We start from the raw sequence: 22,963 nt of genomic DNA on the forward strand, positions 1-22,963 counted from the left end.
CCCCGCAAGCCTGCATATCCCAGCTTTGCCCTGCGTTCCAGAATCACCCGTTTCTACTTTGTATCTTCGGTAAAATAATAATTAAAAAAAAAACATTTTACATTTACATTATTCCATCCTCCTGGGAGAGCGACAGGAGTAAAACCCACTCTGTCCCCCACTCTCTCCCTCTAACCCCGCTCCCTCCGGTAATCTCTAAACCCTCCTTTTCCATTTGCTTCATGATGGATGCTTCCCATTAACTCCTTCTGGCCTTGCTCCAGGCAATCCCAAGCATGCTTTGGGTGCACAATTACAACATTTCCCAACAATTAAATCCACAATCATGGTTTGCTTTGGTAAAACAGCAGCTATACAAATACAAGTAGACAAATGTGGCATGAGAAGAGAGGGATGTCGAATGGGAGAGGGATGGACATGGTCAGCAACGATACTCAGGTAGGCTGTGGACATTGATCCAGGCTCAGTTGGTACCCAAAGAGTCCAAAGTGTGCCAAGAAAATCTCCCCCAGAGTGTGTTTCGCGACCACATTTGACTCAGTAATTAAGAATGGTGTGTGTCTGTTGATAGTGCTCACGATTCACGCAGCTTGGTTCATTTCTCTGACTTCTGCTGAGAAGAATTCAGGGCAAACGAGTCACCCATGAAATCAATTTCCTCTGAGGGATCAGATTTCTCTCTTTTTTTGTTTCTATAGATGGAAATCACTGTGTTCACAACAGAAACAACAACAACAGAAGTCCTCAGTGTTTGGAGAGGAGTTGGTCCAGCTTCTGTGCTCATATTTGCTTCTTCTGTCTAACATGGAGTGTAGCTGGCAAGCAGTGCATTGTGGGAAAGATGCTCGCATTTTAAGCTTTTGATATTCAAAGGGATTTCTTGAGGAACCATGTAATTTTTGACCGCAGGAACCAGGGTCTAAATTTAGTTATGGGGTAATTGATCTCCCCTTGAAACTGGCCTGCCTGCAGGTGTAGGACTAGGACCTTGTGGAGGCAGGGCCTGTAAGCTGAATGTTTCTGATTGGTAGAGCAGCCACAGTGTTTTTATTTCCTCCTCCCTCTGTCCACGATAAGATGACCCCCAGCTGTGATGGTCTTGGTTTAGTACCTTAAACAATGGACTTCTTTGAGCCTGACAGTGTGAATGTGTCTCTGTCAGCTCTGGTGTTCAGTTTAAAGAGTGACCCTGTAAACTGGAGACCTCCAGCTGAACGTGTCAGTGGAGATCCAGTTTACAACAGCTGTTCAGACACATCAGACGTTCTCATAAATACATCTCAGATTCGTTTTTTTATGTGTCATAATCTCCTCATCACATCAGTATGTTAGAGAGCGATGCATCCCGCTGAAAGTCCTCAGTCTACATGGTAGCTCTTTAAACCAAAACCCTGGTCGATCCCTACTGCATTGATGCTTTAAACACAAGAACTGACCGGTGTGTTGCTGGTCCAAGCTGATTCACAAATCCCATTTCAAACTACTTAACCAAACAATAAGGGATGAGCGAGTCCCGATACCAGGTATCTGTATCAGGCTGATGCCAGCTTTTTTTCAAGGTGTCGGTACTCATGAAGCCTGCAGATACCAGCAGATACTCTAAGCAAAAGAAATCTTACGTTGAGCAAGTCCTCCTCGCCACTAGTTCCTGCTAATTTCTGTGGTTTAACACAACGGCAAATGTGCGTCAGGGTCTGTTCAGACATCATGAATGAACCAGGGAGAATTAACAGTTAAACTGTCTTATTTTGCACTTCACTTTACTTTTAAAAAATACTTAAACTCTGACAGTTAGTTTTATTATGCACTATTAGTATTATTTTTAAAATATTTATCAAAAAATGTCTAAACTGAGAGAGTTTTTTGTGTTTTATTTGGACTTAATGTCAGAGTGACTGTGCTGTCTTTGATCAAAATAATCTGTCACTGTTAAATGAAATTTTATCTTTAAAAGTACTTGTAGTATCAGCACTCAGTATCGGTGAGTACTCAAGAAGGAGTACTCGTACTGGTATCGGTCTGAAAAAAGTGGTATTGAACATTCCGACAAAAAATCAGAACTCTCAAAGGCTTTGTTGTTATTTACCACCCTCTACTGGTCTGGTGGTGTAATGTAGTTCCTTTTTTTTCCCTCCATAACACCCACAGGACTTCAGCCTTCAGCGGAAACAAAAACAACAATGGGCCATCTAGTTCCTGGAAGAGTGGTGACTGGAACATGTACCTAACGGTACCAGACTACTTTCAAACCTGGTTTTGATCATAAAACCAGAGGAGCCACAGCTATAAAATCAAACACTTTGACAAGCTTCATGTGAGCGATAAATTACTGGCTGAAACATCTCTTAACTTCCCGGTATCTTTCATCCCAAAATTTTCTGAGTTGACCAACTCAACGTATCCTCTAACAAAGCCTCTGGGACTTTTAAACTGGAAAAAAAACAAAAAAAAACATGAACTTGGTCTAACCAGAACTGGTTTCCCAGTGGCCCCATTGCCACATAAGCAGGGTTGTGTACTGTTTAAAATGTGTTTCACAAAAACACAGAATGTCAAACATTTCTGACGCAGACAAAGCATTCAACAAACACAGAGGTGTTAACCCCTTCAGCATGAATCCATCCGCTGCTCAGGCTTTCCTCCTCTTTTTCCTCCTTCATCTCCAACCCCTGGAAGAGCTGGGGTTGGAGGAGAACCTCCAGAACTTGTCTCAAACAGAAATAGATCAGAAATATTTGTAGACATTATTGGTCCACCTCGTCAGGTGTGACTTAATGTTACACAAAGGCAGCATGTCCTGGCAAATAAGAATAACTTTATAACTGCAGGCTGAGATTTCTCACTTCTCATGAACAACACATTAGCAGCCTTTATATGAGACCTTGTAATATGTTATGAATGAGTAGAGCAATACAGTACAGAAACTCTACATCACTTACTGAAAATTCAAAGTAGGGATAAGAATATTAGGGGTGTAATCAAATCTTAATCCACACCATCGAGTGTTGTGTCTGTATCAGCCTCTTTCCGTACGGGGTGTATTGGTTCTGTGTGTCATTATTAACAGACAGGACTAAAGAAAACCTGATCAGGTGACGCGGCTGTGCCTCTGCTAACAAGATGCCAAACACACCAGAATCGATACCATTGTCACTGCTGTGGGAGAGCAGAGTGGACACACAGCAGGCTGCATAACAAAACGTTTGGCTCTTTTTTTTTTTTGTACAATGCTTGTGCAGAGCTTTGGGAGCTTCCTCACAGCTGTGAATAAAAACCTCCTCTGTTCTCTTCTCGTCACAGATTTTGGCTCAGCTTACCAAAGAGGTATGCCAGCAGGAGCAGAGATCAGAACGGTCAGAGGATCATATGAGAAATATGATGAGATTTAAAATACTCATGCATGGAAATTTGCTGTATCAGTTTTATCTGCATGTTCCTAGCGCACAAAGTCAGAAACAAACTGGTAACCTCTGATGGAGGTTTTACCTGATAAGGATCCTGCCAGGACCTGGCAAAGCCACAGTCAGGGGGCCACAAGTCACAGCTCCCCCCTTTGGTTCTCCCTGCCGCCACGCAGTCGGGGCTCCTGCAGGACATGCTGTCTGCACGCCAGCCCATCATCTGCCGGCCTCCCCTACGGGGGAGGGTGGCTCCACCAGGGACGGATCCTTGGTACCGCTGGCCCATATGAGGATGTGGACTCTTTGGGTGCTGATGGTGCCAGTTGGAAGTATATGGCACCTCCTCAAAGTCTCCCCCAACATCCAAGTCCGCATAGCAACTGTGCTGTTTCCTCAGGTAGGCAGTCATCCTAACCCGGCTCAACTTAAGACCAAGTCCTCTGCTGAAGGTTCACGACCGAAGGTTCACGACTGAAGGTTCACGACTGTTGGAGTCGTCAAACACAGGACGCCGCGCTGCACATGTCAGAGCCACTCGCTGGGGTAAAATGAATGATGAATGAAGACACGAGCTGGCTGCTGGAGCTGTACATACGCTTTGTGTGTTTGAGTGTGTGTGTGTGTGTGTGTGAGCTTCTGGAGGGAGCGAACCAGAAATGAGGAAAAAAGAAAGGGGAGGGAGCACAAATGGGGGTAGAGAGTGAGATACTTGATGAGGAGAGTAATGAGCGAGAGAGCGGAGGGAGATAAAGAGAGGGGGATGATGGGAAAAGAGAGCCAGAGAGGGAGAGGGATGTTTGTGTGTTGGCTGCCAGCCCTCTGTCAATAAATGACTTAACCAGCAGAGCTACTTGACAGCATCCACACCTCCAGGCAAAAAGACGAGAGGCACGGCCTGCTGGGAGTCAGAGGCAGCAGGAGCGGGAACCACAACTCCCTGCATTGCTCTGGTGGGAGCATGTGGGAAGGTTTCACTTCATGTTCTGATTTTTTGGAAGGCTTAGTAACACTGCAAATGAGCCAGTGAGACCAGCCACTTGCTGCCTTTTGTCATCCATTCATTATCTTTACTCGAGCGCTGGAGCCTTCCCCAGCTCTAATTGGTCGAGAGGCAGCGTACACCTACAAGAGTGACCAATCAACCCGGTGAGAGTGTTTTTTGGACTGCAGGAGGAAGCTGAAGAGATCCCACGCACACAGAGAACATGCAAACTCCACACAGAGAGTGTAATACTGAAATGAACCAGCGACTAGGAGGAAACATCAAATCAAAAATGTTTGCTGAGGCCGACCCACAGACTACAATCACCCAGCTCTGCAGTTAGCACATGGCTCCACTGTGGGCTGTTTGCAGCCTGAAGGCTCCCAGCAGAAATAAAGCAGCAGCTAATAACAGAAGATGAAACTGCAGGCTTCCTGCCACGCACGTTATTACCCACAGCCAGGAGCTGGGGGAGACCACAGGCTGCGTCATACAGGGGCGTCGGCTCTGTGATGTCACATGTCAGCAGTCACCACAGTGGAAATGCTGACTCAACGTAGCTTTGAGTCAACCTAGATAAAGGCAAAGAGGTGAGCCTTTAGCCTCCTCGCTACAGCTACAGACACACACCTGTCAGTCAAGTCAGCTGCGACCTTAAAGGCCCCATGAGAACTTTCCAAAATCTCTTTCATGACACTACGCCACCCAGAGTTAAGCTCTGAGTAGTAAGCACTGAGCTGTGAGGAACACTACGTAGATACTCTGCTCATCTTCTGGACACCAAACTACAAACTGAGTTCACAGTTTGATTTGTTACCTTTCAAACCATAGCTCTACGTTACTACGGATAAATACATTAACATGTTGCCCTGCATCCTGGGAAAAGTTGTCTTAAACAATAAAAAGTAGAGTTAAAAAGAAGATCTGCTCTTTGAAACAAACGCCCGCCTTGACAAAAGCCACTTCTTTATGATAGTGGAGCTCATGGGAAACGTAGTCCTTATCACTAAAGAAACACTACAGATTTCAGATAGTCCTCACAACACCTTTACCTCTACAAAACTAGGGCTTTTTTTAAGACTGATAGCAGTACAAGTACTCCTTCTTGAATACTCACCAATACTGAGTACCTATACTACTAATACTTTTGATACATAGTAGTGCTGTCAGGTGATTAAAAACTTAATCTAATTAGTTGCAGGGTTAGTAACTAATTAATCTAATTATTCAAATTTTAATATCATATCTGCTTAAGGTCCACAAAGAAAGAATTTGGATTCTAGGACATTACAAATAGGGATGTCCCGATATTATATTTTCACTTCCGATACGATACTGATACTGCAGTATTAAGTATTGTCCGATACCGATACTAATCCGATACGATATTAGCATTAAACGTGCATACTTTTATTACTTATTTTGTAGTATGTCTGCCATGTTAGAAAAGGCTTGATTAAGTGATATTATTCAAACAAAAAACAGTAGTCAGCAACAGTAGGTATGAGGAAAAACTGACCCATTTATCATTAACCCATCGGTAACAGAAACTGCTTATATCGGAGATTTTAGATGCATTTCAATACGATACCGATACTTGTTTTTTTGCTGACTTCAAACTGATATCTGATATCAATATCGGACTGGGACACCTCCAATTACAAAATTGTAGTGCATGATTAATCAAATGAATACATGAAAGCGCAAAATGAAACTGTCAGAAATTAAGTATTTTTTAAAATAAACTGAAGTGCAAAGTAAAAAAGTTTAACTGTTAACTCTCTCTGCTTTGCTTACGTTGTCTGAAGAGGGCTTCACACATATTTTCCGTGGTGTCAAACAACAGCAAGAAGCGGCAGCTACTGTTGAGGAGGACTTGTTCAACGTACAATTTTTTTTTGCCTCGAGTATCAGCCGCTGGTATCTGCAGCCTCGTGAGTACACATACCTTAAAAAAGGTTGGTATCGGTACATGATACTGATACCTGTACTCACCCTTTCCTACTTCTTACTTGAAGATCTTAGAATTTAAGGCGACAATAACACGACAACATTTCATCCAAAAACGAAAAAAAATAAGAAAAACAAAAACCACAGTGAAAAAATGTTGTGCATTCACATGGAAATACTGAGTGACTGTAAACACTGTAGCGTACATGCCAGGCCTGTAGTTGGCGATATAACTGTAGAGACACTTCCCATGTGAGCACTACCCGTTTATCCACAGACTGGAAGAAGTCTCACCAGCTGCTCATAAACAAAACTGAGGATACACAAATTCAACAGCACAAAAACAACATGGTAGTCCGCCATCGTTACTATTGTTGGTATCCGGTTCATACATGGCAATTTAAATCCCTATTATTCACAAAACGCAGTATGATGTCAGTGTTTCTACTGAAACTTTGGCGTTTTGTGTACACAGCAACAGTGGTCAGGCCTCCACTCTGGAGGCTGTTTTTAAAAGTTTCCACTTTAGGTCAGCTAGAACACTGATTCTGTGTAAACAAGAGGCTGAAGCACAACAATACGTTTGAGTTTCATCCTAAAACTGTTGCTGTGTAAATGCCCCCTGAGAAGCGATGAACACATTCACCCCACAGACTGCACTGTCAGAGAAATGAGCTGTTATCATGTGAACATGTGTCTGTCTTCCAAAGATGGCCTCCTCTAGATAGGTTTGTAAGTGGCCCCCATGTGTCTGCTGTCAGCCTTTAGTGGAAGCTCAATGAACTACAGCTCAAAGCACTTTCACTTTGGCCTCCTTTTAAGACCAGGCGTTGCAGCGCGGTTGAGACCAAAATCAGACTGAGGGGATTAGAATCTTGGATCTGTACATGCTTTCATTCACCTTCAACAAAAAAAATCAAACTCTGATCGAACCAATCCCTATTCTTTTTGTCTTTGAATGGATTAAGCAGCAAAGAAAACCCAAGAGCTGAACGTCAACAGAGAAAACATCCAACAAGCATTTGATCCCAACTCAAGAGCATGGTGAAACTAAATAAATACTGTGTATGTCTGCACTCAAGCTGCTGAATAAAATTCAATCCCTAAACTACCCAACTTTCTCCTCCCCCACTTCCTGTCAGATGGAATCAGGGTCACAGGCTTTAGCTGTGAGCACATGATGCTAACATCCGGCTGCTTTAGCATCAGTATCATCTGTGATGGGAGTGAAGAAAACAAGCTGAGAGCCTCACAGTATCAGGAGCATGAATTTACTCTGGAGCTGCATGTCGGCTGTGGGTGAGGGGGAGATTCATCTATGGAACCAGTCTTTTCTGCTCTGTCTCCAGCACGTGTGTGTATCTTTGAGCATGAGTGTTCATCACATGGTCCGTTTGGAGATGTTGTGGTGTGTGTGTGTGTGTGTGGGCGTTATTATTACCTGTCCTACCCAACAAAACAGGCAGTGATAGAAAATAATAAATCATCAGTTGACAGAGGCAGCGAACAGAAACCCTCTTTTCAACGTGTGTGTGTGTGTGTGTGTGTGTGTGTGTGTGTGTGTGTGTGTGTGTGTGTGTGTGTGTGTGTGTGTGTGTGTGTGTGTGTGTGTGTGTGTGAGAGACTGTAGCAGAAATCAAGTGGACGTGTGGGCAGCAGGGGGCACACACACACACACAAACAAACAAACACACAACCTGTATTCATTGCTCATTTTTTACACAATGATGATTCAATCAGGACAGGAAGCCATCCTGTAATCCTGTTTCTGATCTTTGATGATAACTCAGATGAAGTCAGCATCATGCTGTGAGCAGACATGGAGCATAGTTCGCTCTGCACTTGAAAAGCCACGTTCACTGCTCAGTTATTGTTGATATTTAACATCAAACACCAAGGCTGATGTGGTAATGCTTTTATTCTAGCCTTAAATCTGTCCCTCTGGTGCCCCTGTAGAAGCGTTGCATGATTTACAGCTCAGTAAATCTATTCTTTTCTCACTGCTGTTTTAGAAAACTCTCATTTCAGCCTCTGGATGAAACTCTTTATTTGAGCTATTGTCTCTTTAAAACTCCTTGGTTCACAAACCCCCTTCCCTCTGATTGGCCCGCAAACTGGAGACCTATTGGGGGTGGAGCTATAAGCAGAGCTTAGTGTTTGAGGCCCACCCCTCCAACAAGACATGAACCAGTAAGGAGATCATTAAGTTTGTTTTATGCTTGACGTGTGCATGAGGCAGCCTCGTCCCCTTGCGTGGTTCTTTTCAGGCAAAAAAAACTCTGCATCACACACCTCCAAAAACTTCTGACTATCGAACAGACTGGAGCTTCTTGTCCCACAGTACAAAAAGTACTGGAATTTATTTGATTATTCACACGGTGATCACTGGGATAACTGGCAAACTCCTGGCGTGACATTGCATCCACACCTCGACAGAGAAAAAAACATATGTCATAAACTGAGTAAACAACTTCTTCTACTCTTGGTTAGTAGTGTGGTAGACGTGCAATTGCAATACACCACTTACTTCAGTTTGGGAACACATGCCGCAGTGTTTAAAAGTATGAAAGTCAATTACCTCATGAAATGACCTCATTGGTTAGGCAAATAGAATGAAGATCTCATTTAGATCTGGTGACATTTTTAGAACAGTGTTTTTATCAGACTGTGTGGTGGAATTTTCATGTTGCTTCATGCTTTTTCTTAGTTACTTCTGTAAACTGTCTCTATATGTGTCACAAAAATACCTGTATTTGCCTTTAAGTTATCTGTACACAGAGACACTAGCCACGTTTACATGGACCCAAATATTCCGCTTGCATTAGGTTTATTTGCTCAAACTGAAAGAATTTAACCTTTGTATACACCTCATTCCGAAAGAAAAGTGCCAATCTGAATGGACATTAAATCAGTTTCACAGGGGTGAAATATTCCTTTCCCCAAACAGATTAAGGTATCATGTATCCACTCAAACGGAAAGTTGTCAGGGTGCATTCTTTCAGCGCATGCTCAGATATGACGTAAGATGCAACTAGAGACGTTCCTCAATTTTAAAAATGGCGGCGAGCCATCAGCACTGGAGAAGTTTGCTTTTGATCCAAACTTTGAAAGAAATTAACATAATATCAAGAATGGACGAACGACAAACTCACAATACAGAGTATTGCAACACAGTGATAAACAAACTGTCGTCCTCCATCTTTGATAAATCTCGTGATGTTGATGTTTTTCTGCACATGCTCCATTGAGTATTTAGTTTGATTACAGCGGCGCGTGTAGAGCAGAGATTGGAATATTCCTTTCCATGTATACTATTGTTTTCGGAAAAGTCATTCGGAAAGATTCCAAAGACGGAAAACTCCTCATGTAACCGTGGCTAGTGTGTTTCTGGTCTGAGTTGGATCTGATTCACACGTTCCTGTCTCCTTGAACACTGTTTCACACACTGAGTTTTTAAGCTACTCTGAACCCATTTGCTCATAGGTAGACAGAGCAATCCCAATCTCAGGGATGATAAATACTGAGCACACGGACTGGTCTGATAGAAGTGACTCTGCATTAGACTGGGCACCCATGGATACAATCTGTTATTTCTCCTTTATCGAGCTATATAAACTATTTCAACTTAAGCCATCTGAGTCTCCTGAGTCTTCTCCATCAAGTGTCAAGATTCCTGAAATTTCCTCAACAGACAGATTCAAGGATTTCTACAACACATGAATCCGTAAAGGGTTTGAAAATCCACACTTTTAGTCTGAACATCCAGCATTGTTACTTTACATTCATGTTTTAAATATGGAAAGGCAGAATAGCCTATCTCTAAAGATTTGCTTTTCCATCAAGGGGCCTGTACTACGAAGCTGGATTAGCTCTTAGAGAGATAACTTCCTGGATAAGTTTCGGGTTTTTCCGCACTACGAATGTGGATCTCTTTTTATCCAGACACGTTGCCCCAGTAACTGATGCTGAACACCAAACCTGGTCTGGAGCAGGTTAAGTTCCAGGATAAGAGCTCACGGGGTGTGACAGACCGCCTGCTGACCAATCGGTTCTCTCGGGTGGGCATTAAAGACCGCACAATCACCAATTTGCTCAGCTGGAGTGAAGTCCTCCGGCGCGGGACCACCCCCTGTCTTTTTGGCCCAACATTTTTTCTCATGGGCTGTGAACAAACAATATCTTACTGATCATCATAACTGAGACATTGTCAGGGAAAAGTAGAAATGTGTGCAAATGGAATCTCTCATACTGACCACTTTGAAGGATGTTTTTATATTTATTTTTTATTTGCTCCCACGTCATTTTTCCCCACTGCTATTGCATCTGCAATACAAACTGCCTATAATGAGCGTTTTCCTTTGGATTTGTAGGAGAGTGGACTCTTTCTAATTATGAGGTCGGATATGATGCTTATCACACACACACTGACTGACAACATGAATGAATAAGGACCTGACTGCCCGTGTCGTCACATGATGAGATAGGTCTATTAATATCAGCATTTTGGAAATTTACGCGTTCACAGAGTCAGCGATTTTTGCCAGCAATCCCTCCGGCTTCTCACGGCCGCAGTCGTGTTGCCCCTGGCCTGGATAATACTGCGGTACTCCTCGTATTTTTGCAGGATTATTTGCTGCTCCTCCGCCGTAAAGCAGGCTGCTCTCTTCTCTATTGTGGAAAATGCTCTGGGGCCACTAACCACGCCCATTTTATGTGTGCGCGCACAGATCCCAGTCGGATTCACTTATCGAGTTGATAACGAGCCTGGGTGACGGAGATCGGGTGAAGTTCAGGGAGTTGTCGCAGAGTTATCCTGGATGACTTAATCCAGCTTCGGAGTACAGGCCCCCGGTGTGGCCAACAATCCTGAGACCTAAATCTTCAGATGAAGCTCATTTCCAATTTACGAAAACCCCATTACTAGATTTAAACTTGGGTTATTTCTTGCGGTGTCTTTTTTCTCATCTCTCTTGTATGATTTGGCCTCAGCTTGAGTCAACAACATGCACAGATGACAGCATCGAGTTAGTTTTACTCCCATAATCCTCCTCTCTGTATGAACTGAGGCTTTCTGCTTTCCACAGAAGGACTGACGATGCAAAGAGAGCAAGTTTTAATCACTGCTTCTCACAAATGGCTTCAATGAGGCTAATTTTACTGAATGCCCAATGTCACTTTAAAAGTCTCTATGGTGACTTCATGACGCACCCTCACAAAAGCATGTCCTTCTCTCACTGGTGAAGAGGTTTTAATGGGATTGGCTGTATTTACAGCTCACCTTGTAAGGCTGCTATTTCTGTCAGAAACAAGTGTTCTGAGCTCTATCTATCTATCTATCTATCTATCTATCTATCTATCTATCTATCTATCTATCTATCTATCTATCTATCTATCTATCTATCTATCTATCTATCTATCTATCTATCTATGTGTTTTATATCAGCAGTTCAGAGTGTCGTGCAGTTCATCCACCTTGCCTGCAGGGGGCACTTTGAGTGCAGCCTCAGATCTTTCCAGTGGACTGTGGAGCTGCTCTTTGATGCTGTCTGTATAAAAAACCTCACAGGTAAGATTTGTAGGAATATTTGAGCAGTGTAGACACCGGGTGTTTGTGTTTATTTTTTATATAAGACACAATTAGTGCCTTAACAAACTCATAGATGAGCAGAAATTAATTTTAGAGCCCTTGGTAGAAAAAGGAATTTCATCCTGCCACTTCACCTGTTGGTTCTCCCTGCAGGCTGCTTTTTCACATGAACTGAGTGTGAACATCTGCAGCTTTCAAACTCATCACATGTAAATATCTGTTCTGGTCTCAATGGTTAATACACAACGTACGTCTGAGGCAGTGGCATCACGGGGCAACGACAAACTTGAGTATTTTGAATAATAATATGACCAATGATCACATTGAGATAGTACATTTAGACACTGATTACAAAATGTCACTGCAGGAGATGTTATTCTTTTTCATTAAAGTTAGATTATATAAAATGAACAGATTTCAAGCAGATGGGGGGAAAAATCATGAAGTATTTGACTTTGAAAACAGGAAAACATCTGAATATAAGATTTCTTTGAATTTCTCTTGGAAGCTAACAATGCTTCAGCTGCTCTCTGATCCTCAGGCTCAGAGAATAAAAGCTATGACGACTTGAGCGTTACAATGATAGAACAGTAGGGATGGGTACCGAATTAGGTACTTTAATAGGTACCGACCGAATTCTGTCAAAAGCACAGAGTACCGATTCATGTAAAATCAAAATGTACCATTTTTGGGTACCTAATCACATCCTTGTGACTGTGAGGGAGTGGGAGAATAGTCGATTTGCCATGCTGGGCATGAACACAGCATTGCAAGGTTATATATGGAAGAATGAATATATTAAATTGAGGAAAAAAAAAACATATATTTTTTTATCAGACAAATTGATATTTTTCACCACATAAACACAAAAAAGACAGAAAATTGGTACCGGTGGGTACCGGTACCGATTGTCAGGTACTGGGCATCAGTACCGTATCGTTTCAAATGTGAAAGGTACCCATCCCCATAGAACAGGATTGTTAAAACTCATAATGCCTGTATGTGCAGACAGATAATTGGAGTTAAAGATTTTGTAAGGAGGTTCTGTTTGACATGGACTGCAGTGACACCTTTGGCCCAGAATCTCACTCATACTGTCGTGAAGACATGACTCTGACAGTTTTTCTCAGTTGCTCAGTTGGTACATTTCTCCAATCATCCTCGCCATTTCTAAAACAGTAAGTATATTTCTCAGAACTGTTGGTTCAAATAGCAAAACACCATGGATTACCTGCAAAAGTCAGTCTCCTTCTCAAAATCCTTAGTTCATCCCTCAAAAGTAAATCTCTGTGTCAGTGAACATGTCAGGGCATCAGAATCATGAGTCCTCGTGTCAGTGTGTATGTAAAAGACAGTCAAATTGCTTAGTCATATTGTCACTGTTTACTCTGGACTTCTTTTACTGTTCGTGTTTTTTGACTGACCCCATCATTGCGATACAGAAAGGAGATAAAGGCACTGCATCGCACAAAGAAAAAAAAACAAAAAACAAAAGCAGAAATGTGAACATAGAACAGTCTGTTCAGGGGAAAATGTTCATGCAGTGGTGTGGGGAATAACAGAACAGTGCAGTCTTCCTACACCTCCTTATGTTCCTGTTTGCTGGGACACAAATTCTGATCCACATCACAAGATCTTCTCTTTCCACAAAAAGTCTAAATGACTGAGGACACAGTTGTTCTCCCAACTTTTGGCTGCATCCTTCAACCAACCTGGGCCATTGTAAGCTGATGATTGAGAACATGGTCCACAGGTGAGATAGATCTTTATGGTCCTTTTACATGACATTTGTTGCCACTGTCTGTACAGAGTAAACTACACATACATACTGACCAGTTGATGGTTCATGATACACACCTTTGAGCTATTTCAGAAAACTGGTTGATCATTGGTTGATCTGATGCTTCACACATTTCCTTTTGTTAGAGAAAGTCAAGATTGACCAGGGAGCAATTTACCAACTCAGACAGATTTAGAAAAAAAAGTCTCAAGTAAATGTGGAAAGATGTTTGACAACTGCTTTCTTTGATGTGCACAAGTGACACAATGATGTGAAGATTGAACAAAGACTTTTGAGAATTTCAATTCGGATCCGAGAAATGAACCAAAGCAACTGAGAATAAGAGTAACAAGGTGTGTGTTTGTTTTGGAAATAAGATCAGATCTTCTTTTTAAATGTACTTTCCTTTGTTGACGACAACTTTTTACACAATGCAATGCAGCAAGGTTTTATCAACGGTTACGCAGCCCTGTTGTTTGAAACATGACGACAAGCAAACTTTGTCAGTTTGTTCCGTAGTGTAGTAACTGGCTACAGTTAGAGATACTAACTGCCCGGTGCTCTAAGACATGTCGGTAATATGTAACGTTAGTGAATCCTGGTTAAGTCCTACCAGTCATCTACCAATCAGAGCTAACGTAACCCCATTCTTCATTTTATTGATAGACTCTCAAGATTGAACAAACCACTGCAGAATAACTGTCGACTGTGGGTTGAAATCAACATTAGCATAAACAGTTTAGCCTTTTTAGCCATTAGCTCGTGTTTTAGCCTTTGGCTATTGTTTCAGCTTTAAACTTGTGTTTTGGCCTTTTGCTCATGTTTAAGCCTTTAGATTGTGGTTCAGCTTTTAGCCTACTCTAATTTAGTGTTGTCATAGAGACCTAGACCTGCTGTAAATTGATCTGGTCCTGCTGGACCCAATCCAGAAGCTAAGAAGTACCATTTAGGAATAACCTACATTGGTGCTGATAATCTCATCTAAAAGTGATACTCCAGGATGGAACAAGTTGGGTCCTATCACAAGGTTTAGGGCAGAAATTACCCCTACAGCAGTGTTTTTGTGCAGCAGAAGCCCAGAGCGCTCACACCAAACAACCCCTCCCTGCTCCTCTGCCGTTTTCCTCTGCACTCAGACGGGGCCATATTTTACTTGACCAAAAACACAAATAAACGGACTCCCACCAAAAAAATCTGATATCGGTCTGCATTCACGCTTCATTTAGAGAATTTTCAGCGCGTTACTTTCACACCAAAACACCGCTAAATAAGGCTCTAGTTCTCATCATGTCGTAAAACGGCGCTACCTCCGCTGCACAGCCACAGCTGGCTATGAGGCGCTTGCCGCTTAGTGTATCAGTCGGTGTGCGCGGCGTGCCAGTGGAAACTCACGCAGGTAGTCTGCCAGGACAAAGAGACACGATGAGAACTAGAGCCTTATTTAGCGGTGTTATTGTGTGAAAGTAACGCACTGAAAATTTTCTAAATAAAGCGTGAATGCAGACCGATATCAGGTTTTTTGGTTGGGAGTCTGTTTATTTGTGTTTTTGGTCAAGTAAAAAATGGCCCTGAGTGCATAGGAAAGCGGCAGAGGAGCAGGGAGGAGGTGTTTGGTGCGAGCGCTCTGGGCTTCTGCTGCACAAAAACACTGCTGTAGGGGTAATTTCTGCCCTAAACCTTGTGATAGGACCCAACTTGTTCCATCCCGGAGTATCACTTTACAGTGTGGATTTCGATCAGGCAAATATCTAGAAGGGAGACTTTTTTCAACATCTCTTTCAAAGTCTGCGCAGTCTCTTTGAGTGAGACTGTTAAATCCATTTTCTCACTGTTAAATTCTTCAACATCATGCTTCAGTACAGAGGGTCATGTTCAGGAAAGTTGAACCTGCTTACTGAGAGGAAAGAGGTCCCACTCTGAGCACAGGGAACAGCCTCCTGAGATCCTCCTCTAAAAGCAGCCAGACAGTCATGCCTGAACCATGATGCAGCTTCTACCTGTTAAATATGTAAATGTGTAGGAATATTATTATTTCAGCTGATGGACTGCAGCCCAGAGGAGGTTCAACTTTCCATCACCACTGAAATCATTTCATCTCACCTCGTCGTACCAGGATCTCTCACTGGGCAGCGATGAATTACCACTGAAACACTCAAACTGCTGCTCAGAGGAGCCTGCAGCATGACAGAGCAGATTTTTCTGCTAGTTTGACCTTTTTTTATGAGTGAGCCTTTCTGTACCTCTGCTCAAAGAAAGTAGATGGATTTAATGACACTTCAAAAGAGACGAGTGCAAATAGCAAAGCCATCAGTGGTTGAAGCCTTTACAAAAAGCCTGAAAAAGCTTTGAACAGTGGAACAGCTCTTCTGCACAAACCTCTGAGTTACATACATGTTGTATTTCTTCATGGCGCAGAACATCCCTCTCCTCCTCTGCTCCTCAGACTTACATCTCCTCCTTCACCACATACACCGCTGACTGCAGCCAGGCCATTCTGTATCACACACCATCCAGAGTCCTCCACACACCCCAAACATCTTGACCTCAGCTGCTCCTCTGTCCTCAATCACCCTCAGCAGCTGCCCGACCAGTCACAGGAGCACTTACAACTCTCTGTCTTCACTTTCGAAGCCCTCTCCCACCGTCTTCACCTGGATCCTCACACCCTTCATCCTGTCCACACCTTTCCAGGACCAAACACTGGACCAGATGTGACGGGGCCTGAGCCTGTCAAAAACTCTCTCCGTCTTCTGACTGCACCAAAAGAACTTTGAGGAGGAAACTGAATCTAACACTTCACTGCTTTTTTTCCACTTTACAGAAAACAGTCAAAGAGGAAGCTCAGCATCGTCCATTTGACTTCTTTAAAACAACACAACTGGTCTTTTAGGTGTGTTAGGCACACAGGTACAGGTGTTTTTTCATTACGTGAACGAGCACTGGGTGTCAGAGGAAATGGAATGAAAGGAGTTATCAACAGTCCCTGCTTCAAGAGGGTGAAAATGATAGTGAGTGGTCTGTCAGTCATTTCAAAATGCATCACTTTGCAGTCTATAGTGTCTGTAATCTGCCTGTTAAAAGCTGAAAAGTTTCAGTAATGCTGCTGCATCCTACCCTTGTATGGCCCTGATCACCTCCTGGCATTCACATTCTACACAACACACCTGCAGTCAGCAATGAAGCAGCATTCAGCTCCATTCACTCAGACGAGTTATCGCTCTTTAAACACTAAATTAAAGCTGTAAGCAGCATAAAATGTCTGTGGTCAGTTATTAGTAACTATACTACACCATGGAGTCCACTTCTATCCAGTTCTGACCGTGATTCTCGTGTTTTGGAGCAAAGAGTGACCGTGCTGACTGTTGACTCTCTGCTGAACATGTCAGTGATGGGCAGCTGAGAGTCACCAGTTAACAGGGTCACACTTTACACTAAAACACCAGCTTTATCTGTGTTAGGCTGTGTTAGTATCTTCTTTATTTATCTGGTTATTATATAAAAGTGTTAAAGGGGACATATGCTTGTTTCTCCTTTTCACTATGCCAGACTAGGATGCCTGTAAAGCATTTCTGCCCTCAGTACAAGTCATTTAGTTCCTTTATTGCCCCACAATAGCGTTCTCAATATCCTCATTTTAGGCCATTCTGAAGATCTCGTTGAAACGCTCCGTTTGGAGAATGACCTCCAGTAACCTCGCAACGTCACAGCCCTTTGTGCTCTGATTGGTCAGTTCTATCAGAGGGGCGGAGGGGGTAGAGCCAGGGGGCGGTTTTTGCAGCATGGCAGTATTTACAAAATCGCCATATTGGATGGGGCAGACCGAGCGAGTTTGCTGTTTGCCAAAACTTCACCGCAAGACATTGATAGCACTAATAAAATGGCAGAGTGTAGGATACGTCCTTTTGTATTGGACCCCGAGTCAGACCCGGACGGTTCTGCAGCTCAGGAGGAAGAAAATCCACCTGGACACAGATCATCTCAAGATGCTTCAGTGTGGTGAGTCAAACCGGTACTGTAACATGTATAGTTTATACGTGGAAATATAGGCAGACTTCACCAATAAACTATTTCTATAACATGGCTCCATCCTGCTCCTTCACTTTTCTCTGTCTGTTTTATCCATCATGCTGAAAGTGTAGTCTAAAGATCGCCTCTACCGTCAGTTCGTCACAATGTTATTACCACAGCATTATTGTGGTCCAGGTTCACAGTGCATGTCAGAACAAGCGCAAATATCACAGTCTCACAAGTATTACGACGTCTGCTAAAACTACAGTGTTTTAACTGCTAATTCACCATGTAAAGCCGAGCTGTTCAGCAGAGCAGAGTCCCTGCATCCAGCATCTGAGGGGGGATACTTGGCTCTTGGTGGGTGTATCCCTCGGTGGCGGTTGTGTGACTAAGTGACATCACAGAGGAGGAGCTGCTTTATCAGATCACTCCAAGAAAAAGAAAGGATCCTCGTGTCGTCACGATGGTCGAAATCTAGCGGCCAACTGGCAATGACCTATTTTCAGAGGCATCGAATCTTGTTCTAGGATATCAGAAAAAAATACATTATCTCATTTTTTGAAAATTCAGGGGGTGTAAGGTCTTGTTTTCAAATTTATTATATGTAAGTATTAAATCAGGGATCAGCAAATGTCCCCTTTAACTGTTTTTTTTTTAATGAATTGCAACACTTGATATAACCTGTCAACCTTGTTTACAATTTCCAAAACTTATTGACCTAAATTAATTTGTTAAAAGACCAATACTTACTTTTTGATTGAAACTGACTAAAATCTCTATCAGTTTTTGTCGACTAAATCTGGACTGAAACTATCACATGTAGAAATGACCAAAATGTGACTAAAACTAATAAGCTTTTTTTTTTTTCAAAATGACTTATACTAAAACTGAGATGGCTAAAAAAAAAGTTTTGGTGCCATTTAACATGTTTTCGGGAGAGTTACCTAGTGTTTTAATTTGACATTTTAAAAGGGGTACACACATAGTAGCTTTAAATGAATTACACTTTAAAAACAACCAATATTTATCTCTCACTGGTGTTTTAGAAAATCCTGATTTCTGCCTCTGTTTGCAACACTTTCTTTAAGCTGCTGTCTCTTTAAGGCTAAACAAACCCCCTTCACTCTGATTGGCTGGCCCTCTGGAAACACTCAAGGGCTGAGCTATGGGCGGTACTTGATGTTGAAGGCCCATCCTCCCAACAAGTCATGAACCCCTTGGGATAACCTAAAGCAGTGACCTCCTCATTTCAGCTTGTGTTATAAAAATCTCGTAGAGCTTTCCAGTTATTGTTTTCTTTTCTTTTTCCAGAACGGAGCATTTTGATCAGTTCACAGACAGATTCAGGTTTGAAAATCTGCACACTATTAGTCTGAACATCCAGCATTGGTATTTTAAATCCATGTTTCAATCATGGAAAAACAGAATACCCCATCTTTAAATGGGATGTGCAAAATAGCATCATCTACATTATCATTTCACAAGTCATACTGTCAATTCCCATCCATCACTAGAGGTTATTTCAGTCCTGTCAGCTGTGCTCTAGCTGTTGAGGGTTTGACTTTGGATCAATAATAACCAGATTATGTAACTCTCATGGTGTGCTGCTCCCATGTGTCTGTTTTCTCTTTTTAAAGCAGGACTTCACTCAGACAGACGCTCTGCTCCACATATTTTCTTTACATTTCAAAACAATAAGCAAAAAATAGAAACAGAGGCCTCCTGTCATACAGCATGCAAAGTGGTGACCTCATTGTCACATCCTTCACCATGACGCCTCAGCTTTGGTCTCAACCCCAGCGTGTCATCACATTTTGACGTGATCGAGCGTCTAACCTGAGCGTCTCCCTCTCTGCCACAGTGACCCTTCTTCAGCTTCTGCGTCAGCGTCTGTTTCCACCTGCAGACGGTAAGCAAAGAGGGCCATTTCACAGGGTTCAGGTTGGGAAGATTGAGGCCCATGCTGAGGCTCCCCAGGTCTGGGGTCCAGCCTCGTAGGACTTCCATGGACAGTCTCTTCTTGAGGGTCCCCGGGCCCTCTGAGCTGGGAGGAGACAGTAGGTTCGGGGCACTTCCACCATGGAGGGCATAGCCTAGTGGGGGATTGTTCATAGCCCCATCCCAACGTCGATTCCCCGTAAAGGTCATTGTTGGACAGTTCCCTGACTCACAAGGCACCAAGAAGATCACACAGCCTCCACGAACAGCTGCTTTAAATCCTCTTTAGACCACACGTCCCAGAGAGAAGTTCAGCACTTTCCCGCATCCTCAGAGGTGAAACAGACATCTCTACCTCATCACCAAGACTGCCCTGTCTTTACACTCATCCTTCCTCCATGACAGAAAGTTAGTGTCCCAGCACCCAGCTCTTTACGCACTGAGCAGACTTTAAAACAAACAACAGAACACTGGCTGTCCGGCACAGATGGGTGGTATCGCTGTAGGGGGGGTGTAAGCATGGGGAAACACTTGCGACACATACTCAATATATCTGATTGGGTGAGAGCTGCAGTGCCCGGCCACAGACGTGGATCCAATTGGATTAGGCAGAGGAGAGTGCTGGGTGCTGGAGCCCACTGATATAAATCACACGGAGGCATAATTAATGCCTGAGGGAAGCCAGCTCTGTCAGGAAGCCAGAACTAGATTAGAGACAGATCAATGGAGCACGTCAGGAAAGAGGCGGGGCAACAAAAGGGCCAACCAGAGAAACACACATCCTATCAGCGCACAAACACACAGCCATCAGAGCACAAACACACAGCCATCAGAGCACAAACACACAGCCATCAGAGCACAAACACAGCGTAATGAGCAAACAGCAAACACTGAGTTTACTGCAGAAGAGTCAGTGCTGAGTCCAGGTTTGAGGCCAATACACAACTGACCGAAAAATTTGACAAATTTACATTACGCACTTTTGGATCTTAAAAAGTTTTTAAGTAGGGTTTCAAAATGTAAAAAGAAGAAATGGGAGTGAGACACATAAAAAAGGGAAACATCTTTCAGACAACTGAACTGGACTATTCATTAGCTGATCAAAGGTTTAGGACCTTTAAAAGTTGAAATCTGCTCTTAAATGTGGATTCAGTGCCATTTCCTGTCAGGTATTCACTCTGTCATGACCTCCTGATGATAAAGGCTAAAAAGCTTTCTCTCTTTAAACACGGTTGATTGTCAAGCTGCATAAGCAATGCCTGTCACAACACACCATCACTGCTGAGGTTAGGGAAGAAAAAAGTCTGGAGGTAGACCCAAAAACATTTCACCAGAGCTGAGATGGAGGATCTGATTGGCTTGGGACAATCCTCAACCCAAATGAAGGCCCTAACTGGAGCCTAATACAGCCCAGTTACCATCATTAACAACAAACCCGTCTTCAAAAAAGAAACGCCAAAAGATGTTTTCACAGCGGCACAGTGGAGGGGGCGCCATCATGATCTGGGGCTTTTTCCTTCAATGAAACGATGGGGCTTCAGGTTGGTCAGGGGCGTCAAACGGCGGCTGGCTCTGTGAAGGTGTTGCAGGAGGCCTCCTTCATGACTGAGGGCCCTGGTCTGTGTGGTAATGACTGGGTTTTTCAACAGGACAACGCTGCAGGTCATAATGGCCGCCTGACAAAGGAGGAATAAGCTCACTCTTGGGGACCATCCTGCCTGTTCCCCTGATCTAAATCACACTGAGAATATTTTGGGATGGATGGATGGAGAGGGAAGTTTAAAAAATGGACATCAGTTCAGACAGTGGATGGTCCTCCATGAAGACATCTTCACCATTTGGAGCAACGATCAAGCATTAAGCTGAAACAAATTACGAAAACAAACAGTGGAGCTCTTCATTACTGAGTCCTTTTTTCAAACTTTAATTTCTACTTTAGAGAAACTTCAGATTTTCTTGAGCTGTGGTCTTAAACTTTTGATCAGCCTATGAACAGCCTGTTTCACTAAATGGTTGTGTTCTATAAACTGATTACTCTTTTAAGATCAAACAGTGTAAAATGTAAATTCTTGCAATTTTTCAACTGCCCTTAAAATTATGATCAGTATAAATTTCTCAGACTACACCAGCTTTTCATTTTTCTTCCACTTCCTTGTGGGGTGGAAATCAAAGACACAATTTTCTACCAGCTCTTCACCTACCCATCTATCTTCTCTCACTTCCTCCTTCTCCAGCTTTCTCATCTTTTGGTTTGCTGAGTTTTTTTGGGGGCTTTCTCACAAGTCTTTCTCATTTTTTCCCTTCGTTTTCTTCCCGTGGAACGAGCCGCTGGTGGACATGTGGACGTGAGGATGTTGGAAATAGAGGTGGCCTGGGAGCAGTGACTCTCTCTGTCTGCCTCAGTGCTGAATGACTTCAGGTTTAGCTGTGTCTGGTGTGACACTGATAACAGGTGTGTGCAGGTAAAACAACACAGAGGGTACGCAAGCTTTACAAGCTGCCCTGAAGCAGGTAAAACAGAAAGCTCTATCTCAGACTGTGTGTTTCTGAGTCCACATTTCTCCCTACAGAAGCTTTGTTTGCTACCAGAGTCCACTTGGTTTACTTTATGTTTGGGAAGGGAATTCTCTTCCCAACCATAAAAACCCAAACGTTATCAAAACAGGAATTTTAAAGTAACTGGCTACCCTACCGTGTGGGATTTTAAGGCAAACTCAGTCTCTTAAGTTTTGCCCACATTTTTGCCAACTCATTTTTCCTTTGTTGTGAAATAATTAAAGTGTTGCTAACAAATTCAAACTGTTAAAGTTCTTCCTACTACTTATTCACATGATTTAATTATTCTATAAATTAAAAGTTTGGGTCCCAGGTACTTCAAATTCATTCAAGTCATATGCCCAGCTGTTATCAGCTGACAGGCTACTGTTCCATTCATTGTTACCAACCCCATTCAACCAATCCCAGCTTTTCTCAGCTAGTACTTTGTTTGGCTCATTTGTTGCCATGGACACCAAACTGGTTACATCTGCAGTTGTGTTTTCACAATTTTTGTTCCCATGTGTGTCCTGGGATCCTTCTCAAAACCATGGTGGCATTTTTCATACACAAGGTGCATAGCATGTTAATGCTAACTGGTGCTAGGCCAAATGGTTCCCATGAGCTGAGGAGCAAGAGGCGAGGATGATGTGCTGGTGCTAAGAAAAGGTGACGTCCACCTGTCCATCCATCCATTGTTATGGGGCATGCAAGATCTATCCCTAATAACATGGATGAGCTAGCCGTGCAAGCTGTTGTCCCTGATGGACAACATGACT

The 22,963-nt window shown here is 42.9% G+C and overlaps 1 protein-coding gene across 21 annotated transcripts in view; it reads right to left on the minus strand.

Moving 5' to 3' along the window:
• dlg2 (discs, large homolog 2 (Drosophila)) overlaps positions 1–22,963 on the minus strand; it is a 240,764-nt gene that overhangs the window by 62,964 nt on the left and 154,837 nt on the right. Inside the window, exon 1 of one of the 21 annotated variants that reach the window (XM_074671442.1) lies at positions 3,487–3,982. The exons of the other annotated variants lie outside the window; for them this stretch is intronic. Coding sequence (XP_074527543.1) covers positions 3,487–3,810 — 324 coding nt within the window. The 5' untranslated portion in view covers positions 3,811–3,982. Of the gene's footprint in view, positions 1–3,486; positions 3,983–22,963 lie in introns of those variants that run through there. 21 annotated transcript variants of the gene reach the window in all.

Source organism: Halichoeres trimaculatus, unplaced genomic scaffold (assembly GCF_033239565.1).
Source record: "Halichoeres trimaculatus isolate MK-OKI-2021-1 unplaced genomic scaffold, fHalTri1.1 fHalTri1_scaffold_6, whole genome shotgun sequence".
NCBI lineage: Eukaryota > Metazoa > Chordata > Actinopteri > Labriformes > Labridae > Halichoeres > Halichoeres trimaculatus.